General features: G+C 43.0%; 1 protein-coding gene and 1 long non-coding RNA gene across 5 annotated transcripts in view; both read right to left on the bottom strand.

Moving 5' to 3' along the window:
* Window positions 1-6,444: 6,444 nt before the first annotated feature.
* Window positions 6,445-7,573, bottom strand: LOC141920315 (uncharacterized). Its single transcript, XR_012622289.1, has 2 exons — window positions 6,854-7,573; window positions 6,445-6,741 (listed from the first exon to the last, which is right to left on the bottom strand). It is a non-coding gene; the product is annotated as an uncharacterized LOC141920315 (long non-coding RNA).
* Window positions 7,574-9,588: 2,015 nt separating this feature from the next.
* NARS2 (asparaginyl-tRNA synthetase 2, mitochondrial) overlaps window positions 9,589-25,646 on the bottom strand; it is a 54,063-nt gene continuing 38,005 nt past the window's right edge. For 2 of the 4 annotated variants that reach the window (XM_074816411.1, XM_074816414.1), the window contains 7 exons: window positions 23,910-24,008; window positions 23,427-23,464; window positions 21,652-21,718; window positions 20,045-20,182; window positions 18,805-18,902; window positions 16,539-16,565; window positions 9,589-10,398 (listed from right to left, as the gene is read on the bottom strand). In XM_074816411.1, the coding sequence (XP_074672512.1) occupies window positions 10,254-10,398; window positions 16,539-16,565; window positions 18,805-18,902; window positions 20,045-20,182; window positions 21,652-21,718; window positions 23,427-23,464; window positions 23,910-24,008 (612 nt within the window). In that variant the 3' untranslated portion in view covers window positions 9,589-10,253. Of the gene's footprint in view, window positions 10,399-16,538; window positions 16,566-18,804; window positions 18,903-20,044; window positions 20,183-21,651; window positions 21,719-23,426; window positions 23,472-23,909; window positions 24,009-25,646 lie in introns of all 4 variants that reach the window. The other 2 variants (XM_074816410.1, XM_074816412.1) reach the window with 1 other exon arrangement.

The raw sequence follows: 25,646 nt of genomic DNA, 5'->3' as shown, positions 1-25,646 counted from the left end.
TTGGCAGCGCTTGCACGTTCGTAACAGTTTTACCAACTTCAAGCTGTTCCTCCAACCGGTGGCGGAGACTGAACTCAGGCTGGCCCCAGCTGACTGCGTAAATCTCCGGAGTCTGAGCTAACAGCCAGCAGCCTTGGCGGAAAACTGTGAAAACCACATCCCTGTGTTGGAAAAACGCAGTGAGGGAGTTATACAAAGCCATCGAGAATCCATCTCTGCCAGCAAGAGCAACTGAAGAGGGAACAGCAGAATTAGTAGGCATGGCAAGGGAGAAATTAAGAGATGCCATGTAAGAAATCATATTCCTCACACAAGGGTAGAGCAGAAAGAAAAACATTTTTTCAAGAAAAAGCCCTTGTGCCACGTGTTTAATGTGACAGGGTGCACAGAACAGTTACACTTTCTCCTGCAGAAACCTCAGGGGTTTTTAATCATAACCTTTAGCGTGCTTTCTTGTTCTTGTCTGAAACTGAAAGCTATGAAAAATCAGAACTTCTAAGAAAGAAACCACAATGCCCACCGCTTCTCCTGCCTGCTCCAAATTTATTTAAATAAGCTGTGCCATCTACTGGCAGAAGGGAAAGGTGCAGGCAGAGCAATTCCCCCCTAGCTCCGGGTCGCTGCTGTAAGCAGTAGGGATGGATGGAGACACAGGGCATTTCCTGTGAATTAGGGACCAGCTGGCTGAAATGCTTTGGGCTACTTACCCCAGCCAGGCACTAATCCCCTGGAAATGCCCTATAACTGAGGTTAATATAAACTGAAACATGCTGGGAGGCGGGGGGGAAAGGCTTTAAAAATCTGCTGTGCTGCTTGGTGCTACATGTCTGCTTTACAATTCTGAGCGAACGCTCGGTCTCATGAGATCCAGCTCCACAACAATACAACCTGACTTTATCTTCACGCAACAGTTCCTGCAGCAGAGCTAGATGGAAGCAGCTTTTTTTATTTCATCAAGAATTTTCAAGGTTAAAAAAAATTAATCGCCTCTTTCAAGAATTCGAGTCTTTTCAAGCTTTCCACCCTCTGTAAAAGAACACAGCAAGCCCCCCAGAACTACCGCAATCGAAGCCAAACCACAAGACGGTCCTTTCCTTCGCGTGATAGACAGCAGCTCCAGCAGCACTGGCTGCTTTCCATGAGCTGGGGAGGAATAGTAGCACAGGATGCTTTGATCAGATAATGAGACAGTTTCAAGCATCATCACTACAGTGTTCTGGCAAAGGCAGGGGCATCAGAGCTCTGATGCCTTAATAAAGAGTCAAAAAAGAGAGAAGGGAAGCGTTCAGCAGTGCTCAAGGTGCACACACTCCCTTGGATTTGATAACCCAGTTGCTAGTGGTGGTGATGGGAAAACAACGGATTAAGCAGGCTTTGTCCTCTCTCTGTTGGAGATCCTGGCAAAAACCAGCACATCCCATCAAGAATGGATGCAGACTGCTGGGCAGTATGGGGAAGGGGCTGGTGTGCTGAGCTGGATGGTGTCTGTGGATGCAGCCAGAGGACACTTCCAGTCCTTGCACCTGAAGTAATTATATGGGTTTTCCTATTCAGGAACCACAGTCCAAGCTGAAGCCCAGTCCTGCTTCCCTCAGTAAACTGGACAGTTAGAAATAATTTTGCCTGGAGCTGAGCTGGGACAGAACACTACTGAAATCTTTCTCAGTTTTGGGCCCAGGTAGAGCTTCTTCATGCTTTCCTTCCTTCAAGGATGGAGGAGTTCCTCATGCAAACTCTCCTGCCTGGATCCAGATGCATTTTTGGCAGCTATGTTTACCCTTTTCTTTTTCCACTTATGCTGCTTCTCCCATGGAAGAGAAGGAAAATAGGAGTTTTCCCATGTTTTTCTCACCTTCCCAAGACAGAAAACCATCGTAGCACTGCTTGGTGGAAAGAGTACCAGGCAGTGCTCCAGACACGGACACTGTTCTGATTTAAGCATAAAGGCTACTTCATCCTTGTTTTTTCCTGATGAGACCAGAAGCTCTCTATGGAAAGGACTCCCTGTACGGCCACTATTTGGCACAATGGGGCTTTGACCGCAGCTGGGCCCAGGGCAAGCAACCATAAAACAAATGATAATAAAACAAGCAGGGAGAAATCTTCGCCGGGCTCCCCTGGCTGTTTACCCAACCCTGGTATACTCTCACATCCTTAGGCATTACTTCAAGAGCAGATGGTGCTCTGTGGTAGAGCAAACGAGCAATTATCCTCCTGACACCCCGCAAGGCCTCCCCACATGCGATCGCAAGAAGTTACTTCACCCCAAGCTAAGAGCTGTTGTCTGGCTTTTCAGCATAATTGGATGTAATCAAGTTTAATTTGGTTGGTGCAGTAACTCTGAAGACTTTTGTAACTGGATTACTGCTGGCTCAACGGTCATGTGCCATTATATTTGCTGGTCAAAACAGAAGCCAGAATAAAAACAGATGCTTTCCCCTACTCCTCCTTCCAATGACACCCCTTCAGGATATGGGCTTGCACTGTACGGTCAATATAATGAACTAAAAATTCTATTAGAAGAAGGAAGTCATTGCTGTCATATTACATTCAGGCCTCTCCTAGAAAGTGTAAATTATCTATAGTATGTATCTCTACATTTGTTTACAAGTGCAGACCACACACAGCTTAGAGCTAAAACTACTGGAGCATGGACCTATGATGCACATGAGCTTTGAGACATATAAATCTTATTATCCTTACTGTACAAACAGAGAAGCTGAGACCACAAGTGGGAGTGAATGGCTGATGAGGAAGGAGTTCTTCAGGTCCCATCTTCTGCTGTACATCACCAGCTGAGAACAAGGAATATACAAAATGTTGTGCTTATAGCAGACACAGCTCTATAGGTGAGAGAGTGGCACCTGGTAAACGTAACAAAGCATAAAGACCTTATTTTCAGCCCTGCCCCAGCTCCTACCAGTACTAAGGCACTGACGGAGCATGTAAAAGCTTGTTCCCATCATACTTTAGGGCAAGTTTTGAAAATTCAAGAACCTGTGGTCTTTTCTAATGACCCCGAAATGCTGAGAGTTAAGACACACTGAGATTCTCCTGCCAGATGCAAACGGAGACTGAAATATGGCACTTTTTAAACTGTGAAAATAATTACTGGAGTAACGCATGAAGGTGATATGCTCTTGTGGTTTCAAAGCAATTTAGGCCATTTGGAAGCATAGAAAGCATATTATATTCCTGGCTGAAATGTTGATTGCATTTTAGACAGACGCCTCCTAAAATTCAGCTCGATTTTGAATTGCAGATCAACCGTAAAAAGACCAAAGTGCGAAGAGACTTCCCTAAGAGCAGCAGCAAAGGATGCTCTCCGGCTCCCAGTCCCCAAAGCTACGGAGCAGCCACCCTCACAGCTGAATGCTGTTAAGCCATAGATGCAGGCATATGCATCTCTGGTTTTGGCCAGATGGCTATTTTGAGTTTCTAATGATCTGGGAAATGAACACTTCATAATGTTCTATCTCAGAGGGTTTAGCATAAACTTTCTTCCTTTTTTCCATACCAGCAAGCACTGTTACAGATGGTACTAGATCTCAATCAGGGACTGGAGTAACACGGTGCTAAAAACACCATGTTTTAGCACATACTCCGAGGAGACGGCAATGTAATCCTGCCTGGCAAGCCATCCATCAAGTTCGTTAACAAATAGGCTCAGGAAATTTGTTAAATACTTGAACCCTATACTTCCTAAATCACCATAAATGCTAATAATTTATTAATGCCATTAGTAATAATGAAATCTGAAAGACTGTTTGAAGCCACTGTATAAACCAGGCCCTTGGATTTGATTTCCATGGTTATTCGTGTTTTGCAGGTAGCAGAGTTCAGACGTGTAGGGGGATACGGAAAAGCACCACCCATGCTTGTTTACAGACAGGCACCCAAAGCACACCCTGCCCAGCACTTGAGCTGCTGAGCAGAGCCCCTTCTTGGTGGCGACGATGCTGTGTACCTGCTGTTGGGCAGGCCTGAACACACATGGCGATTTATTTATATTAAACAACTGCAGAGGTCATTTCAAGTGCTTCACGGAGATGCCATCGCGTGACTCCAACCTGCCAGAACAAGGACTCACCAGTTACAGCGAGGCCAGAATCTCTGCAGTAGGTAAGTTCTTGCAGCTGGATCTCCTGCAGCTGCAAACAGGCTACCAGCTGAGCACTGATTTTTCATAAAAATGTTCTCCGCTCAGGCAGGGGAGCCTGGAAACCTAACCCTGATCCTAACTCTTGCTTCCCTCCACAGCCTCTGGCAAGTCCCTTCATCTGTCCCTGGCTTTTCTGCACTCACCTGGAGCATCACAGCTGCGTGAACTGCCCTGGTAGCACCGACACAGATTGGTCAGTAAGCCCTGAAGTTGCCTAGGGCAGGTGTCTAGCTGTCTCCTGCATGGACAGGCAGCCCGTGGCCATGCAGAGCAGCAGCAAAGCTGAGGGACAAGCAAACAATGGCAGACCTGTGTCTCAGAAAAATATGGATCCCAAGCCTGCTTCACAAGGCTTCATCACAGTACTGAGTACTTAGAGTCCAGGATCTTCAAAGGGCAACAAAGACAGTGCTGAATCCATGCTCACTTTGGAGGTAAAGAGACCATAGAAGTATTATCACAAAGCCATTGTGTCCAGGAACTGTAATTATTGTCCCCTGTGGCTGGAAATCTAGCAACTTTTGGAAGGCGTGGCAGATAGTACAGAATAGTCCAACAGAGAAACTTATGTGTTCACATGATTTATCAAGGCCACCACCCAGAACACGCTATGATTTTTTTCTGAGCAGTTTGTACATTTTTTTGCCAGCAACCCATATGATCGGTGACTTCTGAAAATTTAGACCTCCATTTTTACCTCACATACAAGTATCAGTGCATTAACCTGCTGAAGGCAGTAGGATATACAGCTACTGGTGAAGAGCAAAAAGCAAGATCAAGCTTTGCAAAGAAAATTAAAAATGTACTCTCTGTTGGCTGCCTCAAATTATTCAGAAAAAATCAATTGTGAGAGTAATAAAAATAAACAGCAGGATTGCTATCTTTGAAAGGCCTTGGGACATACACAGATAGATAAAAATCACTGAAGCACAGTCTAGGATCTTAGAAATGCCAAAAATGCATTTGAAACCGGATCAGCTGCAAACATCCTGCCTTGCTTCTGGTGTGGCAGCACACCCAAAGGCAAACAGAAGGAAGTTTCGTGGGGAGCCGCTGAGCAAGGATTTGGTTGATTTGGGTCAGTTCCATGGTTCTGCCACACATCTTCCATAACCTTGGGCAAGCATCTTAATTGCTCCATGCCTCAATCTCCCGCAGTAAAATAGTGTCAACAATAAGAGCAACAAGGATTCTGAAGTAATTTCATCCACATTTCACCCATAATCGAGCCTCCAATTTCTGATGGAGCTAGTATATGACTTTTAAATGGCCACACAGTCTTGGCCCTCTCTTGCCCTTTATGTGAAATCTCTCCCTTTACAGCATCTTTGCTGAATACCTTGTGCAGCGGACACAGACACAGCTGTAGGACAGATAATAATACATTTCACAGCAGCAATAAAACAACGGGAGCCATAATTTCTTTGAACTGTGGGTCAACCTTGTTGTTAGCCAAGTCTGTAAGAACTCGTATAGTAAATTACATACGTCTCTTTACCAGCAGGATCATAAAATAAAACTTTACAATTCTTCCAAAGGTCACGGCTCTGCAACAAACAGTAAGACAAAACAATAAATTTACCCCCAAGACCACCATTTTTGTGGCTTCGGCTTGGTTAGATCTGAGGAAATTAGAACTTTGACAATCTTTATATAAAGTCTTTCTTATTTCTCCTTTGGACCCATCTCCCAATTCTCCCTAAGCATAAGGCAGAGGGTAAAACAACAGTAATAATGGCTGTTACTGGTTTCAGCAGCAGCAAAGCCACATTTATCTCTATACACACATTTAACGGAAACAATGAGCAAAGTGTTTCTTGGCAAATTAGTCCCCTTCTCCCCCCGAAGAAAAACACATCTATAAGTGATTTCCAAAACAATCAATATTAGTCCAGCAAGCGAAACTGTACGTTACATTTCCCATCAAAGTCTTGGCATTCCCTCAGACAAGTGATGCTTTATAAATTACGACTACTACCAAACAAACTGGAGAGAGGACTGCTGAGCTGGGCATGTTGCTGCTTTTCCCTCAGGTCTGGGGGCCTGAATGCAGGTAATTCAGCTCAAATCCCTGCACCGGTCTGCTGCTTTTTAAACATTTGGCCCAGCGATGTATCTTTTCGTCTATGCTTGTACAGAAGGTAGTACAACAGTCCAAGATCTAGACACTGCCACAGCATCACAACATAAATCATAAGGGAGAGAACAGCAATCTCTACTACTGGCTTCAGAGCATGCATTTGCTCTCCTGTGGATTTAAAAACGAGAAGACTGAGACATGGTGTTAGTTCTGCAGGTATTATTTTTTTTTAATTAAAATGGAGTACTTTGGGATACTTTGATCCCGCACATAAAAATCTTAAGTGAAGGGATTATCTGATATTCATGAAGTGAAAACAAAGGTTTTCCTCTAAACACTCTTCTGAGAGGCTGGCATTTGGTTATGCAAAGTTTATGGCATTGCTCTTTCATTCCCAGCGGTGTTGCTCTCCCATCACTCTGTCCTAATGTTGCAAAGCCACAGTTACAGTAATCAATGACCCTGATTCTTTCTTCCGAAGCTCAAAGCGAGGACAGACCTGAAAAGAGGCAGTGCTGGCTACTGAGGAACTGAAACTTCAAGAAATACTTACTGAAACGATGCTAGCAGAGACTGAGCTGGCCACCTGGGCTTGAGAGCTGACTGCTTACCACAGTGAAGACACTCCCATGTAAGCTACTGCACCCCATGTTCAGGCTAAGAGATGATTCCTGTGTGCAAAGAATAAGAGTTTTTCATTTGAAGAGCTGTCACAGGTTTTATCTGGCTTCAGCCATTGCCAGAATGCAGACTCTAAGCAAAGATGTAGCAAGGAAAACGGCTTAAATCTAAGAAATTCTCGGTGCGTTTCCCTGCCTACATGTCCAAGAGGAATGACCTCCCTGTCCTCCAGATTAACTTCCGTTTCATTCTGGGAGAGGAGATTCGAAGGAAATACATGACATTCCACATGGAAATCCCAAGGAAAACATGTTGCATTCCTTGGCAATACCAGCCCATGTTATATATACATAGCACGAGGTGAACAATGCCAGCCTGGAGGGAGAGAGCGGCTCCCACCCTTGCTGGGTACCCGTAAGTCAAGCTTCCCACAAGAACGCCAGTCTCAGTATTAACCCTAAGCAGTATCATCATGCACACGGGCCTCAGCCTCTACCTTCCCCTCTCTCCCACCGCTAGGAAAAACAGCACATGTTGAAGGCTGTTTCCAAGACTGGTCAACCCTTTCTTCTCCCTTCTGAGCCTGAATGTTCATCTGGTTAGTTCTGTTGGGAACAACCCTGCTCTCCTCCTGCTTCTTCTGCCAGATTATTGGAGGTAGCTTTTTGGATGAGCTTTTAGACCCAAGGGCAATGCCCTCTTGGCTCAACCCTGTGGATCTCCAACTCACAGAGTACCTTTAAATGAAACAGAAATACATGTAGAAGACGGGGAGACTGCTCCTCTTGGACACCTAGCTGGAAACACATGAAGAACCACTCATGGTACATCCTTATTACCTCCTTCTTACCATAAACCTTCATATACCTACCCATTTACAAATCAAAGGTTCAACCTTTCCCTTCTGTCCTGCAACAACCTCTTACCAAGGCAAACAATGAAGGGTGGATCACACCAGTTCTTGGTTCTTGCAAGCTGTCACCTCCTACAAGGCCCTAACAGCCACTCTGCAAGCCTGTTCGAAACAGTCCTGCTCTCCTTCCCTGTAACGTGTGACTTATGCCACATCATCCTACCACTTTTTGGCACTTTCCATTGTCTTCTTCTCTATACCTTGTTTTTCACCTGTCGCTTTTTAGCCCCATCAGATCTGGCATCTCACAGCACGATCAACCACCTCCCGCTGACAACAGCCCACTGATGCCAAAAACAACACAGCCAGCCCAGAGCTGCTGCAGGGACGAGAGCAGAGTGGACGGGAGATGGTTTTGCCATCCACCCACTCTGTTTTCAGCAGATGGGCTTCCAGTTCAAGCACTCTCATTTACAGCAACTGTGACAGAACCAGTGACTAAGGATCTCAATAAGGACACCTGCTCATCGCAAGTTATTTAGGAACATGGTATAGATGGAGCTGTTTGGCAGCTGTTCTCTTTCCACATCTTTCTGCTGAGAGAAGTAATTCCAAAACATAAAGGCCAGCAGTAACATTTAAGACAACGCATTAAAAGGAGAGACGGTCCAAATGCAGGAAGATACTCGGGCATCTGATGTAGGAACTTCTCAGTGGTATCAAAGTCAAGGCAGGTGCTTGAACCGATTTGTGGAACCAGACTTATCAACTCAAGGCTGGACTGGGAAATGCAAACCAGCAAACGCACAGTTAACACCTGCCTAATCAAGCAGACAAAAGAGATATGAAAAAAAAAAAATCTCGATATGCAGGGGATGTCTCAGTGCACGCAACAAACCCCCCAAAGTAATGACCTTGTGATGATGTTGTTTGCATGATCATAGCACGTAAAAGCCCCAGCCGTGGACCAAACTGAAACAAGGCAGGTGCCACATGACATAAATATGTATTTTTAGATGCTGCAGGTGCAGTATTATACAGCCCTACCCAAGAGAACTGTGACTGCAATATTACCAGTGCAATGCTAGTTGATAACTATTTTTCAATCTCTTTCATCTACTTGGAAAAGAAGTCTCAGGGCTGTTCTGCAGCCACTTCATGTTGTATGTGCCAATTTACACAGGGTTCATTAGCAATAAGGTTGTTACTTTGCTTTTTCTCTTTATATATGTTGTTTACACTGCAGCCGTCTTGGGCTCCAGAGTAGTAAGCACTATGCAAATAACCATTTGCTGGATTGTGATAATTTGGAAGGGAAGAAGGATGCTGGAAACCCTCAGTTCAGTCTCAAATAAACCACTGGTTTCCAATTGCCTTAGGCAAGTCACTTGATCTTCCCATAATCCTGCCTTCAAAACAGAAATGAGTATTTCTTTACCTGGCAGAGAAGCTGAGAGCATAAACCCATTGAAGACTGCAAGCAGTTCAGATCCTATAGTGATAAGCAATTACTTAATACATATGCAGTGCTTGGGAGATAGGTTTGTTGTTTCAAAATATGGACAAAACTGCTTGGTCTGATGAGCACATGAGAGATTTTCTCACTAACAACAACAAAAAAGCAAAGCAACAACAAAAAACCACCAACAAACTGCAAGTTGACTCTGGAGAGATGAATGAACTCTCATCTAACTGAACATTTCTTCCTGCTATGAACATGTGCTCTCTTGGAGACAGAAAACAGATATCTCCCACAGAAGTTGTGCAACTAATTTGGGCATACAGAAAAGGAAACATCTACCAAAGACACTGAAGGAAACACTATGATGCTGAGTGCTACAGTTTTATAACAGAAGAAGAAACCAAACAGAGTTACAAAACAACCCAGTGCACATCTTTATTGATGATTCACAAAATCAAACATCATTCACCTAATTCACTCCAGCAGTTCCAGTATGACATTTTTCCTTGGCTGATTTTTCCAAGGTAAACAGTATTTGCTTTTAACTTGAGGTGGGGAGAATCATGCTTTACAGTTGCTATTTTGTAAGAGCAAATGCATCACAGCCATGACAATACTTCGCAATTTTATAACACTCAATCTTCAAAGCACTGTTCAGGCATTTAATTAAAGTCTATTAAGCCTCACAGCAGTCCTGGCTCCCAGTCCATTTTAGGTCACACCTCCTTATTAATATCTCACATAAAACCCCCACTACCTCCCAGCAATGCTTATTCAGTACTTCTATGGCTTGCACTAGTCTCACCAGAATCTTAACCCTTTAGTTAAGTGGGATTTAATACTGCTGAAGCACACCGAAGACATGAACTCCTATCAAATTAACTGCCAGTATGCTTCCATAATCTTACCAGAACATATATTATTTTCGATAAACCGGTATTAAATTTACCAAAAGTTTCACTTTTCATATAAAAATTATCTTGATTTGCCACTAAGACACATTTAGTCATATCCTAGTATGTTATATACATACAGTCACACTCGCAGCTTTCTCCACATCGAGTCAGCTGCTGAGCTACAGTAGACAGGAGTGAGAAAACCTGGGGAAAGGAATAACATCTTTGATATTGTCAACTCCCAAGATGTACTGCAGGTAGCGTTCAAACCCCATTCCGAAGCCTCCATGAGGAACTGAGCCGAATTTTCGGAGGTCTAGATACCTGTAATTTAAACAGACAGTTACATTTGCAGCACGGTTATGCTGATGTAATTACAGAAAGCTTTTTATCTAGGGTTTTGCTTTCCATCTTAATTACTTCCCTTTGACCCTAACCACTGTGGATTTGTGCCAACACAGCCGGTGTTGGTCAGAGGTGTGAAGAGGCGCGGCTCCCTGACAGGCAGAATCGTATTAGCAGAAACCCCAAGTGCAAACGCATTTAAACCAGCGTGGCCATGCCTTGCCAATACGCTAGAGCCTGTTTTGTTTAGGAGCAAGAACTCATTTGGGTACAAAGAACAGCTTGAATATCACAGCTCTGCTCATATTGAGAGCATCTCTGTAAGTTCTAGTATCTAAAATTTTCCTACCAGAGGCACAAACCCAGGTTCCTACAGAATCACAAAGATTTCTGCTGTCAGAGGTGGAGTTGCCTGCTTGGGTTTGTTTAGCCCTTGCCATACTGGTGCTGAAATCTGCCCTATAATAAATTCTTTCATTTTCTGTCTTCTTTTCAATAGTCTAAGTCATGTCATTTCCAGTAATTTCTTCAGAAGCCTCAATAGGTCTTGCTGTCTGATGAATATTCCTTCACGTTATTTTTTTTTCTTTTAAGGTAATTACAATGGCTTTTTGTTACTTTTTCCCCAATCACTTTTACAGACTGATTCATTTATTTCCACAGTAAGTCAGCAAAAAATCTTGGACATACCTTCTCCAAAAATGAGATCTGGAACAAGACATTTCATTTTGGAGAAAAGCACTTGTTGTGCGCAGGAAACTCAGAAAACATTTGGAAGCAGATATTCCAAATTTACAGGTGTCAATGAGATTATGATGGTTCTTCTTTAGAATTCCCCATTTCCCATCTGGACTGTAGCTGACGTGATACACAGAATTATATTTGCAGCTATAAATTGTCACCAACAGTTTTATTTTAACAGGAATGAAAAACATCTCAGTGGTTCTATTGATTTATAGGGCCACTTCTGAGCTTGCCGAGGCCACAAAGTTATTCTTCTTTGTATGAATGCACTAGTAAGGGATTGAGTGATTCCAGATGTATTACATGCTTCTAATCTTTGTGTATGAATATTTTATCATCCCAGTTTAAATAAAAAAATCAAGTACACTTAAATATAAATGTGTATGTATGTTTTACTACTTAGGCAGTGGAGCAGAGGGGGAAAAACACTGTGGAAAAAAAAAAAATGAAGACTGGGTTGGTTGTAATAAATGACTTCCCAACTTTTAACTACTGTTAACAAACTGCAAGGAAAAAGTATATTTCTGTGTATATATATTTTTTCATATATAGTAATGTGTAAAATATACATTATAAATACATACATATTTAAGCAAGTACGCTTAAATATGTAAATGTATGTGTGCTTGCTTGGACTTCAGAATTTTGTTGGCTTGAAGACTACATTTTAACAGAGTGAAGCCAAAGCAATGCCCCTGATCACCTCTACTTGCAAAATAAAAATACTCTCCAACAAATTCTACAGCTGCAAGAGATCACCTGGCAGACTCAGTTTGACAGTATGCCTTTTATACCATGAAATACTATTTTTCCTTGCAGTTTGCTAATAGTAGTTAAAATTTGAGAGGCCATTTATTACACTCAATCCAATCTTCAGGTGTTTTCCCCCCAGTGTTTTTTCCCCTCCACTGCCCAAGTCGTAAAACCAGAAGCAGAACTTCACAGGATTACAGAACTTCTTGCCCCTTCCTACTAGCCTTGAGACACGAAGCACAGTTACGCCTATCCTGCAAGCTGAACAGCAGGCTCAGGAGTGGGACATACATTTTCTGATGCCTGGGACCCACATGCTTTCCATCTGTGCTGCTGGGTGTTAGCTTGGCTTGCTAAGGCTCAGTTGTAGCCACCCCACACCCTGTGATGAAGATTATGCTTAGGATATGACCACGTAGGCTGTGCAACAGCATGGTGGTCTTCATCTCTACCCACTTCATACAGATTAAGAAGAACTTGAGTTTCTGCTAATACATTGGGAACTGCCCCCGGGGAGCTCCACTTAGCAGCTTTTTAAGGCTTTGCAAAGGAAGATGATGGGCAGATCTGATGCTGAGAGTGGTGACTTGTGAAAAATAAGACAGACCTTGTAAATGTGAGGGATATGGGTGCTGGCCGTGGAAGATCGATCTGTACCAGCTCAGTAGTTCTGAGCAGAACTGGCAAACCAGCTGGTGACAACTCTAGCTGCAACTAGTAATATAAATAACAGAACAAACATTTCTGATGACGTCTATAAGCATATCTCAGCCTGTGCAAAGACAGTTGAGACTAAGCCTAGCATATTTTCTCCCCTTCTGCTGGCAACAGAGTTTATAAAATCATTGTAAGGAGATGAAATAACTCAGCTTCTTCCAGATGAACAATAATAATAAATTCTACCCTTGCTTATCCAGGACTTTCATCTGTAGATCTCAAAGCACTTTGAGAAGACATTTTGGCAAAAGGAGCGAAACAAAACCCATTAAAGTTAATGGAAAAAGTCCATTGAATTAAACATGCCGAGGATCAAGACTGTGAATCCTTTCTGATGACTGTGCTTAGAAGCAGCAAAGGAATTGAGAAATGTTCCATTCTTCCCAGATGAAAGAAAAAGTAACTGCCTGCAGATGAAGAGAAAATTCCCTTTAGGCCAGAAAATGCTCCCTGAGGTTTTCCTTCATTCAATAGTCTCCAGACATTGGATGTTTCTCACCTAAAAAACAGTCAGGAACTAGTCTAGCTATTTCTCCTAGTAGTTCATACTTAAGAGGAGAGCTGAGCTCTCCATTGACAGCTGGGGGACTGTGCAACATTATTCCATGGGGGAAATAAGTTTCTGCGACCCCAGCTAGTCCCAGCATTCATGTTCTGGACCTGGAGGACTGGTAGTCCTTCAGAGATTTGAATCTTACTAAAGTATGTACTGCAACAACGTCCCCCGGCAATGAATTCCAGGAGCTTGTTACGTGCCAAGTTAGAAGAGCATTTCCTTTCATCCTTTTAAAAATCTATATCCTTTTATCAACATCACGAGCCCCTGTGTTGCATGGCAAGGCACTATGGAGCTCAGTGCTCTCTTAGTGACCATTCATAAGCAGAATGTATTCTTTTCAGTTTCCTTTCAAAACAAATATAATCTTTATCTTTTATGTAACCCCCTTGTTATACTGAAGCCTCTGCAGCTAGCTTGAAAAACGTAAGGCTGAAAGCACAAAGATATTGCAGTCCATGAAGCTGAATATTCTACAAGAAAAAAAAAAGGAAAAAAATTAGGGAAATAAAAAACTACTAGTGAAATGACATTTGAAAGACCATTCTGTTGAATGTTTCAGGAAATAAACATGCAAAGCATCCCCAGGTTCTGATGCTGGGTAAAACTCTGTCTTTGGTTTCAGGCTGCTTCTGCTCTGCTACAACTTTTTGGGAATCCACAAGAAAAGCTTTCAGGGAGGTCAACCTAAAACACTGCCATTGCCACCAGTGGGGTTTGGGCACAGTTTGGCTGGCTTTAGCACTGACGTTCTGCCTGCTTCCATATGGCCCAGCACAGCGCTCGGGTTTCTCCCCAAAGCAGGAGTAATAGGACCAGGCGGCTACCAAGGAGAGCGATGGGCTACCTGTCACTGGGCTCTGAAGGAGGTTAAAGGATGATACGAATGCCATCATTGGCTATGGATTGCAAGTGGCTCACCAGTGCTGCTGTTCCTCAACTCCAACTCCTCCTTTCTACCTTGACACACAACAGAACACACTGGCATTCAAGCTTCCAAGGAAATTAGAAATTAAAGAGCCCAACACAGCTCAATCTTCATCTAGAACAGGAGCAAGGCCAAGACAACATAGTAATATCCATCCTAAGACAGCAGATAACACTGCTCTGCCACTGTTTACTTTCACCATCATTCCACCAGAAGATCAGAAAGGTACCTGGACTGTAGAGGTTTCAGTGTGAGGCCATCTTCTCCGCTGATGAGCACAATGATGATCAGAGTGAGGAAATGGGTGCCTTACATATAGAAAGACTGCCTGAAATGCTGCTCAAGCTGATGGTTGTGGGGACACGTCATTCATTACAAAGTACCTGTTTTGTTATTGCTCGCGCTAAGCTGGCACCTGGAGGCTGCAAACAGGGTCAGGTCCCCTGTTTACAAGGCAATATACTCAATACTCACTGGCCACAAAGAAAGCAAGTGACTTCCCAGAGTAAACTCTGATCGCTCGATTTTCCCACCTCACTTCCACAAAGCTCTCCAAGTCTAGCCAAGATCAGCATCTACAGCACTGAGCTCTTTTCTATCTACAGTTCAAAGGAAGGAGTGTGAAAATAAGATAAAATAACTCTGAAAAATCATGCCAAATACTTTTGCAACTCATATTCTTTATGGAAAGAAACCTGCACAACAGGAAAGATGTAGTGAACTGAAGAAGACTCAGAGAACTTTGACCACGTCCCTTTATCTACTTTTTTTGGAAAAGCTTTCTGAAAGGTAGGAATGGGCAGAAGCACAACAGTATTTCAGATCATCAGTTGCCTCTTCGCCCAACGATTCTCCCACAAACAAGGCACTCCTGAAGTTGTCCTGGAAGTAGTGACCCTCACAATATCCTCATGCTTAGTGGGAGAAGAAAACAGGTAGAAACAGAGATATGGCAATATATAAGGAATTTCAAAAGGGACCACATCTCACACAGCTGCCCATTCTAAAGTCAGCAAATATATTTAAAAAGGAATGACTCAACTGTTGTTCAAGGAGTTTATGAGCCAGCTTTGGAGACTAAATTCAATCACTAAATTGGAGAAGATTAATTACAGTCTCTCCTGCCACCTCCACTGAAAAGATGGATGCTGGCAAACCACATACCTGTTTTCTGGCAGATTCTGGACTGTAGTCCAGAAGCATCCAGGATTGCTCCTATCCTGCACCTTCCTAGGACACCAGACCCTGCTATGGTAGGGGGTAACAACAGTTTTAATCTTCTCTGGGAAGTTACATCATCTATGATGGGGCGGCGAGAACAGAGGAGGAAAGAGCCTCCAAAACGAGATCACAGGAGGAAAGAATTTCCAGAATGTGATTGCTACATATCACATGAAAATGCAAATGGCTGACAGGCAACGTCTTAATCTTCTCTTAAGGGAAGCATGAGGCAGGGCTGAAGGCTCTTAGTAGTGCTGAAAGGCTCTGTCACTGAACAGCAGACTTCCTCAGGCTATATCTCAGCATCTAACCACAAAACTGATCATCCTTGGTCAGGATAATCCTTCCCTCAGATGAAGTGATATGGTGTATTCTGGCCTATAAATGCAAACAATAAAGGAAGACATTTAATTCACCCAGTTTGCAAATGGATGACGCAAAGGTCTGCCATGCACTGGGCTGAGTTCCTGAGTGATTTCATATTGTGGGAAGAGGAAGGTGAACAATCCTACACTTACTCTGGTTTTTTTCAAGGCAGCCTCCCTAATGATCAACCCAAATACTGCAGGATATTTGAATATACTCTTCTAAATTTAAAATTCTCTGCACTATCACCCTCTCAGTAGTTGTGACAAAGTACATATCAAGAAACACTTGTCAAGAGGAACACTAAGATCCTTCTGTCGTTTTAATAGGTTAAACCATTAATTCAAAGGTTGATCTGTCTCCTCAGCAGGACAGTTTTAATTGCTTCAACCGCTTTGTTAGGGAAGATTTTTCGACCCAATTGCCCTGTCACTTGCAAAGGGAGTTATTCATAGAGCTGTTAAAGGTCACAAATTGCTTGTGGTTCTGTAACCTGTTTATCTCATGCAATGGCAGTCAGAATCTATTCAACTTTGAACACAGCCTAATGATTTAATATCAAAAATCATTATGGGTTGTAAATTAATCCACTTCATGCAATCCTGAAAGGAATGACCTGTGCTGTGAGTGGACAAATTGGGAAGGTAAACTAAGTAGCATTAGATTAAACTTTGTTTAAATGAACTGGCTGTTCCATCTAGACTGGCAGTGACTGCAGGGCAACTGGGCCAAGAAATGTCCCCTCAAGAACAGGATCAAAAAAAAAAAAAGAAATAATTGTTTAAAGAGTGCCAAAAGAAGAAATAGAGCTTGCAGACCAAGATAGTGTCTTACCATTGGTAGGCATCTGCGAGTCCTAATCTGTGGAACAAAAAGAAAACCCCTTGTAAGTAAAGGAACTGAGGAGATCCGCACAAGCAGCACTTGCCGCCTGAAGAGAATGCTACAAGAAAAGGGAGGGTCTGATGACTAAACTCGATCCAAAAAGGAAAGGCAGGAAATTAAGGGAAGACATGATCAGTGGTTGTCAGTTGTGGTAATTGGCAGACAATCTTGAACAGATTCCCAACATGCTTCTTAAAATGCAAAGTTTGTTTTGTCAACATGCAGGGTTTATCCCAGCTTCATGCAAAGACTTGTGCATATTCTTAACTTTAAGCATATCGGTAACCTCTACTTGTGAATGTTTGGAGAGTACAGGCCTGAATATTAAATTTACAATGACAGGCAGCCAACCTCGTTTATGAGTGAGTCAAACTCTCTTCACGTGTGTGGCTACATGGTTCCCCTTTCACAGCGCACAAAACCACGGAACACCCGTAGCTTTATCAATGTGTGTCAACTTCTGAAAAACTACTAAATAAAATACTTCTTTTTCTAATTGTCACCAGTGCACCCTCTCTTCTTTTCCTGTCCTGGCAGAACTAGAGCAAATTTATCGTTTTTTTTTTCCATTTCTCTGAACACAAACAGAAAGCTCTGTAGGCAATGAGAGACCACTTCTCTCATCTTCAGTGCACTGCAGCTAGCCCTGACTGGGACTTGGAAAGCTACGGTATGAAGTGTGTATGAAGAGACAATAATCCTGTTCTTTATCTCTCTTAGGTATGCTGGGTCGGCAGGAAGTAGAATTTAAAAGCCGTAACAAAGTATTTGGGCTCAGCAGATCAGATCCCAACTACTCAAAATTGAGAAAAACACATGAAAAGAGCTGTTATTTTTCCAGGCCATCTTCAATGCAGAGCTGTACTCGAAAGTCACTGAGGACACACCCCACTTGTAGCTTGAAATAATTCCTATGACTTTCCTGACAAACAAGAAAGTCTGGCTTCAACCTCCACATGGACCCCTCCTCCAACCCCACACCTTGAGGGCTGTGGACTCTAGATTTTACTGGCAAAAATTTCAAGTGAAAAAGTACAGCAGGCAACAACGTACTTTGCTTCAGCTGAAGAGAGTTCACAGGGAAAGCAGCAGGAAGCACAGGGAGTAATATCATCCTACACCACAAATTGAGAACCAATGTTCTGGTGATTTTAATTGCCCTATGCCTTTTGGATCCATTATGTTGAAATGGATTTTGCTCTTCTCCACTGACTAGATATATCTCTGTGAGCATGTGGCTGATTTAAGCAACAAATTTATTCCCAATGTGCAAATGGTGTTACTCTGGGATTAATGCTCATCCAGAATTGCTTTGCACAAGTGTATGACTGGCCCATATGGAAGGGTTCAAGACCAGGTTGAACGGGGCTTTGAGCCTGGTGGAAGGTGTCCCTGCCTGTGGCAGGGGGGCTGGACTAGATGAGCTTTAAAGGTCCCTTCCACCCAAAAGCATCCTGTGATTCTATGAAAGCTTCTTTTGAGCAATCAGACAGGATCCAGGGAGTAATTGTCTATGGAGAATTACCCCATCTATAACGTCAATTATTTTTAACTAAGCAGCAGCTTTGATATTCTGACACTGAATTTAGCCTGAAATTACTCAAAGTCACACGATCCAGAACAAAGCAGCAGAAAAAGAGTCCATATGACAGTTCAAATCCTGGGCACTTCCAGTGAAGCTTCCCACCAAACTGTTAACAAAGAACCATATTCTCTGAAATTATGCCACTGAGGCCAGCTGCATCACAGCTAGCAAAGCTTCTGCCCAAAACTGCAGTTCCTCAGTTACACAATGTGAGGAGAAATATCTTTAAGCTCTGTCTACGTGACAACTTCAATCTTTGCAATCCACTCTCAGCCACAAAAGCTGTGAAGAAAAGGCTCAAGGATGCAGTGCCTCACATCAGACCCTGTTCCAGACAGTCCCAGCAGAGCTGAGGCATTCTGCTGCCCTGGCCTCCTTGCATAAAACAAACTCTTCTTCTTTGATGAGCTAAAACAGAGAGGCAGTTTGTACACCTATTTATCTGAATAGGTGACTGCAAACTGGTAAAGAAGTTCTTGTGCTTCTGTTGTAGGTATCTCTAAGACAAAAATAGGCTTCTATTAAACACCATTAGTTGCCCTTCCACTCCTCTGTCTCGCCAACCACTGAGGATTGCTGAAACACTATCTCGGTCAGGTTAGTCTCCTGGCACCTGTGGGTCTTCCCTACCTCTGTAAGCGGGATTCAAGGAAGGGCAGTCGCTCCTCTCTCAAGCTGCCTCCACACAACTCCCCTATTCCTGGCACGAGGAGATCAACAGCTGCAACCTTAAGAGAAAGAAAGCTAATTAAAGTCATGCACATAGCATACAGAGTACAGCAGAAGATTGTATGGTTGTTTGTAAAAAGCTACTGTAATTCTTCCAGAGTCCAGGACACTTAGGTAAGTATTTGCACATGCTTGAAATGTCTCTGGTTGATAGGAGAAGGCTGGGAGGGAACTTTACATTGATAACCATCAGTTAAGTCTACAGAAAACTTGAAGAAGTGCAGTGATGTTCCAGTCTGAGGACATCTACAGCAGGTGGTGTGAACTGAATCCCACCAGGTTACTCTGGTGACAACCTGTGCCTGTAGGCAAGCCTGTGCAGGGTATAAAGAACCCAACAGCAGCTCACAAGGAAGCAAAGACACACAGGCAAGTTTTCTGAAGACCTGATTCCCTTAGAGTTTAAGCTGCTCTGATGCCGTAACTTGTGTTTGCCCCCTATCTGCCCCCACTCCTTGAGCCAGCTGTAGTGGTAATGACACCAGTGGATCAACAGCACTCATGCTGGATCCATGTCTTAGGATCCCAGTGTTACCACTTACGCTGTTAGGTTTGGCTGTCTCTTGGGTTTTGTTTTCTAGGGTTACTTTTCATATCCCACATCTGAACTGTTGCTAGAATTAAAGCCACTGAAGTGACAGTGGTACATGGTGGGGTAGCTGTTCTTTTTAGCAGAAGCAATGCTTTAGGTTCTCAGTTCAATTGTGAAATCACACCTTCAAAGCATGAGACTTGTGGAAAAAGAGCTTACTTCTTGTGCCCATCTGCTGTCTGGGGATTACATGGGTGCTACATTTGGATGACAACAGAATCATGGACTGCTGGGAGCCGTGCAATTCTAGGCATTTCATCTAGTAGTACAGAAGTTTACCAGGAAAACAAATAAACTATGGTAAACTTAAGGGACTTAAGCAAAAACTTAATGCTATCCAACTCCTTAATCATCCTCCTCCTGTTGTTCCTGCTCTGGGGATTTCTTCTCTATAACAGGAAAAAGGCTGGACAGGATCAGCTGATGGTCATGTCTTATCCCGGACTTCTTGAGTGGAGGCCTAGCAGAGGACTATGCTCATCTGTTTATCAGTAGGCTAAGACACATGCCTAGCCAAAAAAGCAGTGGAAGTGTGACCCATGGACTCACTGTGTGTTGAGGCCCATCTTCATTGTCCCGCATGTAGAAAGGTTTGAGGTCGTATGGGTAGTTAATCACAAACACGGGCACCTCACCACAGTGCTTCACCAGGTACTTTTCATGTTCTGTTTGGAGGTCACAGCCCCACTGTAAAGACAGCAAAAGGGACCTGGGATCCTGCTTTGGTGTATCTTGCCTGTGGCAAGAGACACAACAAAATCCCTGTGTAGGAGAGACGTGCAGCTTTGAATAACATGAAACCAAGCACAGCAACTTCTCACGCAGACCACCGGGAAAATCTGCTAAGCAGACAGAGTTTCACGAGTTTTAAGGCAGGGCAAAGCAGTGAAAATAGTATGGTTTAACTTTCACAAATCACGGTCAGATCATCCCTGCATCAAGTCCAAGCATCTGGTATCAAATCAGAAAAAACCCGAAACAAACCAAAACAAAACCCCAAAACCACACTCTGCATAGCTTAAGGGAAATAGGAACCTATCCAAAATCAGCTTACTCAGCCCAGCAAACCAGCCTTATTTCAGTATTACCTTCTGTATACAGGAATCAGCTTTGCTAGGCTGACCACTCTCTTCCCTGCTGTGTCCTGTAACATGCTACATTAATTCTCGCTTAAGCGTCCTATTAACCAATTCTTTGTTATCAGAAACCTTGGACTTCTGCAATGCCCTTCACTTCTCCTTTCTCCCAGTGCTGTTATAAATTCTGTGGCTTTTGACTAGAGACCTCCAGTCCATAATATGATGGGCAAAGAATACTGGGGCAGTGGAAAGGGAAGGGGGAAACAGATATTCTGCCGACTCTCCTCATCTGAAAATATTCTGAGTTTGCCATCTCAGATCAAGGTAGTACAGGCACAGGATTTGAGATTCTACACTCACTTGTACACAGAGACAAGACAATTACCCAACTAGCTACAAAGCTGGCTTCAAAGCATCAGAATGAAATAAAGATTAATCAGTATACACATGAGGAGAGCACCACCACAAATGCCCTCCCTATTAGTGTGTGTATGTTTGAAATTGGGAAAAATATGATTTTTAGAAAATCATAATCTAACAGTGTTAGGAGGACTGGCATGTGATTCTTTTTCCCCATCAACACCTATGCTTTGGAAAGACAAGGGATTCCCTTTACCTACATCTAGACTACACGATATTTTGACAAGGTTTTGGCTTATTAGTCCTTGTCAAACTTTTGGTGCTTTTCTAATATCATTCCTTTGTTTGAGGAGTATTGCAGCAACTCTCCTTAGATGACTGCTACTGAATCCACAACACACTCAGCACCACTCGCATAGAGGAAAGAGAAGTGCCTGTGCTAAATCCTTGGTCCTTTAACAGCAAACTCATCACTTCCTTCCCTGCAAACATTACAGTTCTTCTGCTACAGATCTCACTCCTTATATTGTTCCCATTTCAACCCGGAAGGGCAAAAGTTATACCTGAGTTACAACTGAGCAAACACCCCAGGAAGCAGATAACCTGTGCAAAGTAATGACTCTCCTGGTATCAGAAAAACAGAAAGGAGATCTACAAAGTTCAGGCTGGCTGTGCACATGAACAGGCACAGGGACAAGCCACCAGGCATCTACCTACCTCTGGCTTGAAAGTGAAAGTTTGAGAAGCTTGCCTCAAAATTTCCACTGCTTCACTGTAGGAAATTCTGCAAGAGGAAAAAAAAAAAGTCTCTAAGATAACTATGAAAGGAATAACAAAGTTTTCTGGCTAAGTGCCACACTGGAAAATTAAGGAGGCATTTCCCCACCACCATGCCAACTTGTGCTGTGATGTCAGACTTCCCAGCAATGCTTCTTTGGACAGAATCCAAAAACCATTTTATATGGCAAGAACCGTGTTTGCTTGTGCTTCAGCTACATGCAGAGCAGGAAGTGCTAAGCTCTCAAGATACTCTGCATTATTGCAATGTTGCATTTCAGTCAGAAGTGAGCTCTGCGGAGAGTTGCTTCATAGAAATTTGTGGATTTTTTTAAGAAAACAATGTGCCCTCATCGGCATAGCTCCAACAATATAGCTCTACCGTTCAGGATGGTGTTAGGCAAAAACAAGAGCCCAGAGTGCAAAGGGCTTGTAGCTCAAACATTTTAATTTTGCTTTGCAAAAACGGTGAGATTTATTTGTAACAATGGTTCTCTACTCCTCTGACAGATGTGAGAGCAGATTTTCCACCAACTTCCACCAGTAAAAAAGAACAGCATCATGGCAGAGAAAACATAAAAAATAGTGAAAGATGCTGCAGGTTTGATAATTGGAAATCAAGATTCAGTGGAAGATACTTCTGCTGACAAGTTTTCCACATACCAAGAAAATGTTGTGGACAGAGAGAAGAAAGAGTAACCTGATCACAATAATTTCATCTCTCTGTATCACTGGCTAAATCCAATTATAAACCAAATTCCCTAAAGAGCGTGAGCTCTTTACACACAGCTACAAGTTTTCACTAATACAGGAAGGCTTCTAGAGGAAATACCTCAAGGAAGAATACATTGCTCCATGTGTTTGGGTTATATGAGGCCACGGTCCAAATGAGGTATATCACTGGCACAGGTTCAATGTATGTAACTGATGTGTGTAAGCCAGGAATGACACAGATCTGCCAGCAGCTGATGAAGAGAGAGAGATGGGCTGACTCACTCTCTTTTTCCTTGGACCATGCAAGAAGCTGAATACAACTCTGTCTTCTCAGGAATATCAGTTAGGTTCAAGGAGAGAAGGGCTGAAATGGGGCGGCAGTGACTTCACTGAGGACTCCCATGGTGCTCATGCAGGCACGAGGCACAGGGAGGATCTATCATGATCCTGTTGCCCAAGCATGGCTGCACCTGATTAACAGGAAAAGCAGTGCTTTTTGAAGTGATTATTTGAAGAGACAGGCAAGAGGAGATATTCTTAGGGGCCAAGGAGGGAAATCAAAACCCTTCAGTTCTTTAGCACACAGAAAACCGGGAAAAGAAGTCGCACAAGCAGTTGGATACAGAAAAACAACTGGGATTTTAAAATATCAAAAAATAGTTTCGTAACAAGAGAGCCATTGAAGTGTGAAGGAAGGCAGAGCACCAAAGCCAAAACCAAGCAAGACAGTAAACAAACCAGTGCGCAGGTACGTGCTGGAAGGAGGATGCCTTTATAGAAAGAGGATCTTGTCTAGGGAAGCAAAAGCCAGCAGATTCAGATGCCTGTCTCGTGAAGAGATGAAAAGGCAACTGGTGAACAGTACAAAGGGAACTGCAGTTCACGCTCTTTTGGAGACATTATGCTAATGCAGGAGACATTGAGTTGGGAAAGAAAAAGAACATACACAAAATAGGAACTTTCCCAAAAGCCCTCTTCCAGATTGAAACGTAAGTACTTACGTCACAAATTTGTTCTTCAGCATCTGTTCCAACCTGCCCTTGGTCAAAACAAACAAACAAACAAAAAGTAAAAATGTAAAGCTACTCTTAAGGGTTCAGGGTCTCAGAGGAAACTCAGAAAAGCTACTTCCCTCTAAGTTTTAATTTGTAGGTCTGCATTATGATCTACATATGGGTCAAAATCTACTCCCGGCCATTCAGTGCTGAAAGGGTACCCGATTACTGGAGCTGATGATTCAGAGGCTGCTAGAAGATGTGACAGCTACAGTTCTACCACACTTGCCAGCAGCTACAGAAAGTTGTGTGTCCTCTCTCTGTTGGCCTGAACAATCACTTCAGCTCAGACTGACTTTTAGCTCTTCACAGTTTGTTAACACAGGGCAACATAGTAAAAAAGAATAATAAAAAAATTAAGCCTCTCTATAGCCAAGAGCTCCCAAAATGCATAACAGAATTGCAACTCTTTCCTGTCACATTTATTACCTTCTGGGCAGGAGCTATGTATTTATGAAAAAGCTCAACATCACAGGGACATTTGGAGAGCACAGTGCTTGTTGCTGTCTTGAAAAGATCTTCCATAACCTAACAGAGAAAACAGGAGTGCATGAAAAATTAACATTGCTTAAATGTCTCAAACTATAAATAAAACACGGTACACATCAGCCAAAGGGTACAGAAGGAGCTTCTGTCCTCCTGCATGGTCAGACTGCCTGAGAGGGTACCAGCTTGCTAATGCTCCTAATTAGCAGTCTTGCTCAGTAGCTGAAGAGGACTGGAACCTCTTTCTACTATGGGTTTAGGGCTTCAGTGTCTGCTGGTGGCCTCGGTATCTCAAGTCAGGTATCTCTAGTGAAAAAAGCACAGCTAAAATATTCAAGCAGCAGCCCTGGTCAGCCACAAACATACACATCACAACCATTTGTGGTGACTGGTCTCAGATTAATTAGTGAGGTGTCTGTCCTGTAATGAGCAATTCTGGTTTTCTGCTTTGTTGTTAGAAGAGGAAGAACCAAAGGAGAGGAAGATAAATGTGTACTGTGTAGAGCCAGCCCATCAAACAGATCCCAGATAGAAAGACTCTGCAGCAAGAGCAAAGCAAAGAGAACATGTAGAGAGATGAGTAGAGAGCTAAAGTGGAGGACACATCAATGCAGGGATGTTTGAGAAACTAAAAAAAGATGTGGTTTAATTTCCATAAACTAATGTGGATTAACTAAATGACATTATCATCCAATTTGGATATACTTATCCAGTAAAATGGGCTTCACCCATGAAGAAATTAAAATGCCATTTTGGTTCTAAACAAAAAAAGCCCCCACGTGGGATGCCACTGCATTTTGATCAACCCATTTTTAAGAGTAATTTTCTCTTTCAGTTAAGCAAAGCAGACCAAGACACTTGCTGTTGTGCAGATTAAGAGTTCCCATGACTCCTTGTAGTCTTACACCTGCACAAAGCAGGTAACCGATACCTGTGTAGTACTGATGATCCCAACTCTTCTTCAAAATCACCTTTCTTATTCTCATCTCCTTTGTAAGGAACAGAGCAATGCAGTTGGGCTGCACGTATCTCCCATCAGCCTGGGATGGGACCAGGTTTTTCCCAACAAAAAGGACCTCTGAAAGTCCTGGCACGTTCCTGTTTTTTTCTGTGAGCATAATAACTGCTTCACTAACTGCAGAGTGGAGAGAAGAAAAGTATCCACCAATGATATCTAGGTGAGTAGCAGTCCCTAGACACCGCAAAGCCCAGGGGAGACTAAGTGTGAAAAGGTGAACCTGAAGCTCAGTCAGCAGATCAGAGGAAGAAGCAGGTCTCTGCTTTGCGAGGAACCCAATCTTGCAGGATAAGAGGAAGAAAAGGCACAGAAAAGAAGCAGTTGGGCTACTGACATAGCCAAGACAAGATTTCAGGCACGTTGTTCAAACTCTCATGTTTAGAAGAACATTCTTCATCACTTGTCCCAAACTGCTGAAACACTGCTCTGTGCTGATGAACCACCTCTGCATCCCACCAGCCTAGAGAAGCTGGTAAATCAATCTATTTTGACTCCTCTGGAGCCAGCCTCCAGACTCCTGCATCAATCTGAGCCCTCTCTTTAAAAAAGGGAAGATCCAAATAAAGGAACGGCATTATCATATGCAGATGAACAGTTTTACCCCTACTGGTACTCACACACAGAGGAAATGAAAAGCTAGCATTCCTGCTGCTGAGTGGCAA

This window comes from Strix aluco, chromosome 2, assembly GCF_031877795.1.
Source record: "Strix aluco isolate bStrAlu1 chromosome 2, bStrAlu1.hap1, whole genome shotgun sequence".
Lineage (NCBI taxonomy): Eukaryota > Metazoa > Chordata > Aves > Strigiformes > Strigidae > Strix > Strix aluco.
This window is presented reverse-complemented; position numbering and strand designations above follow the sequence as displayed.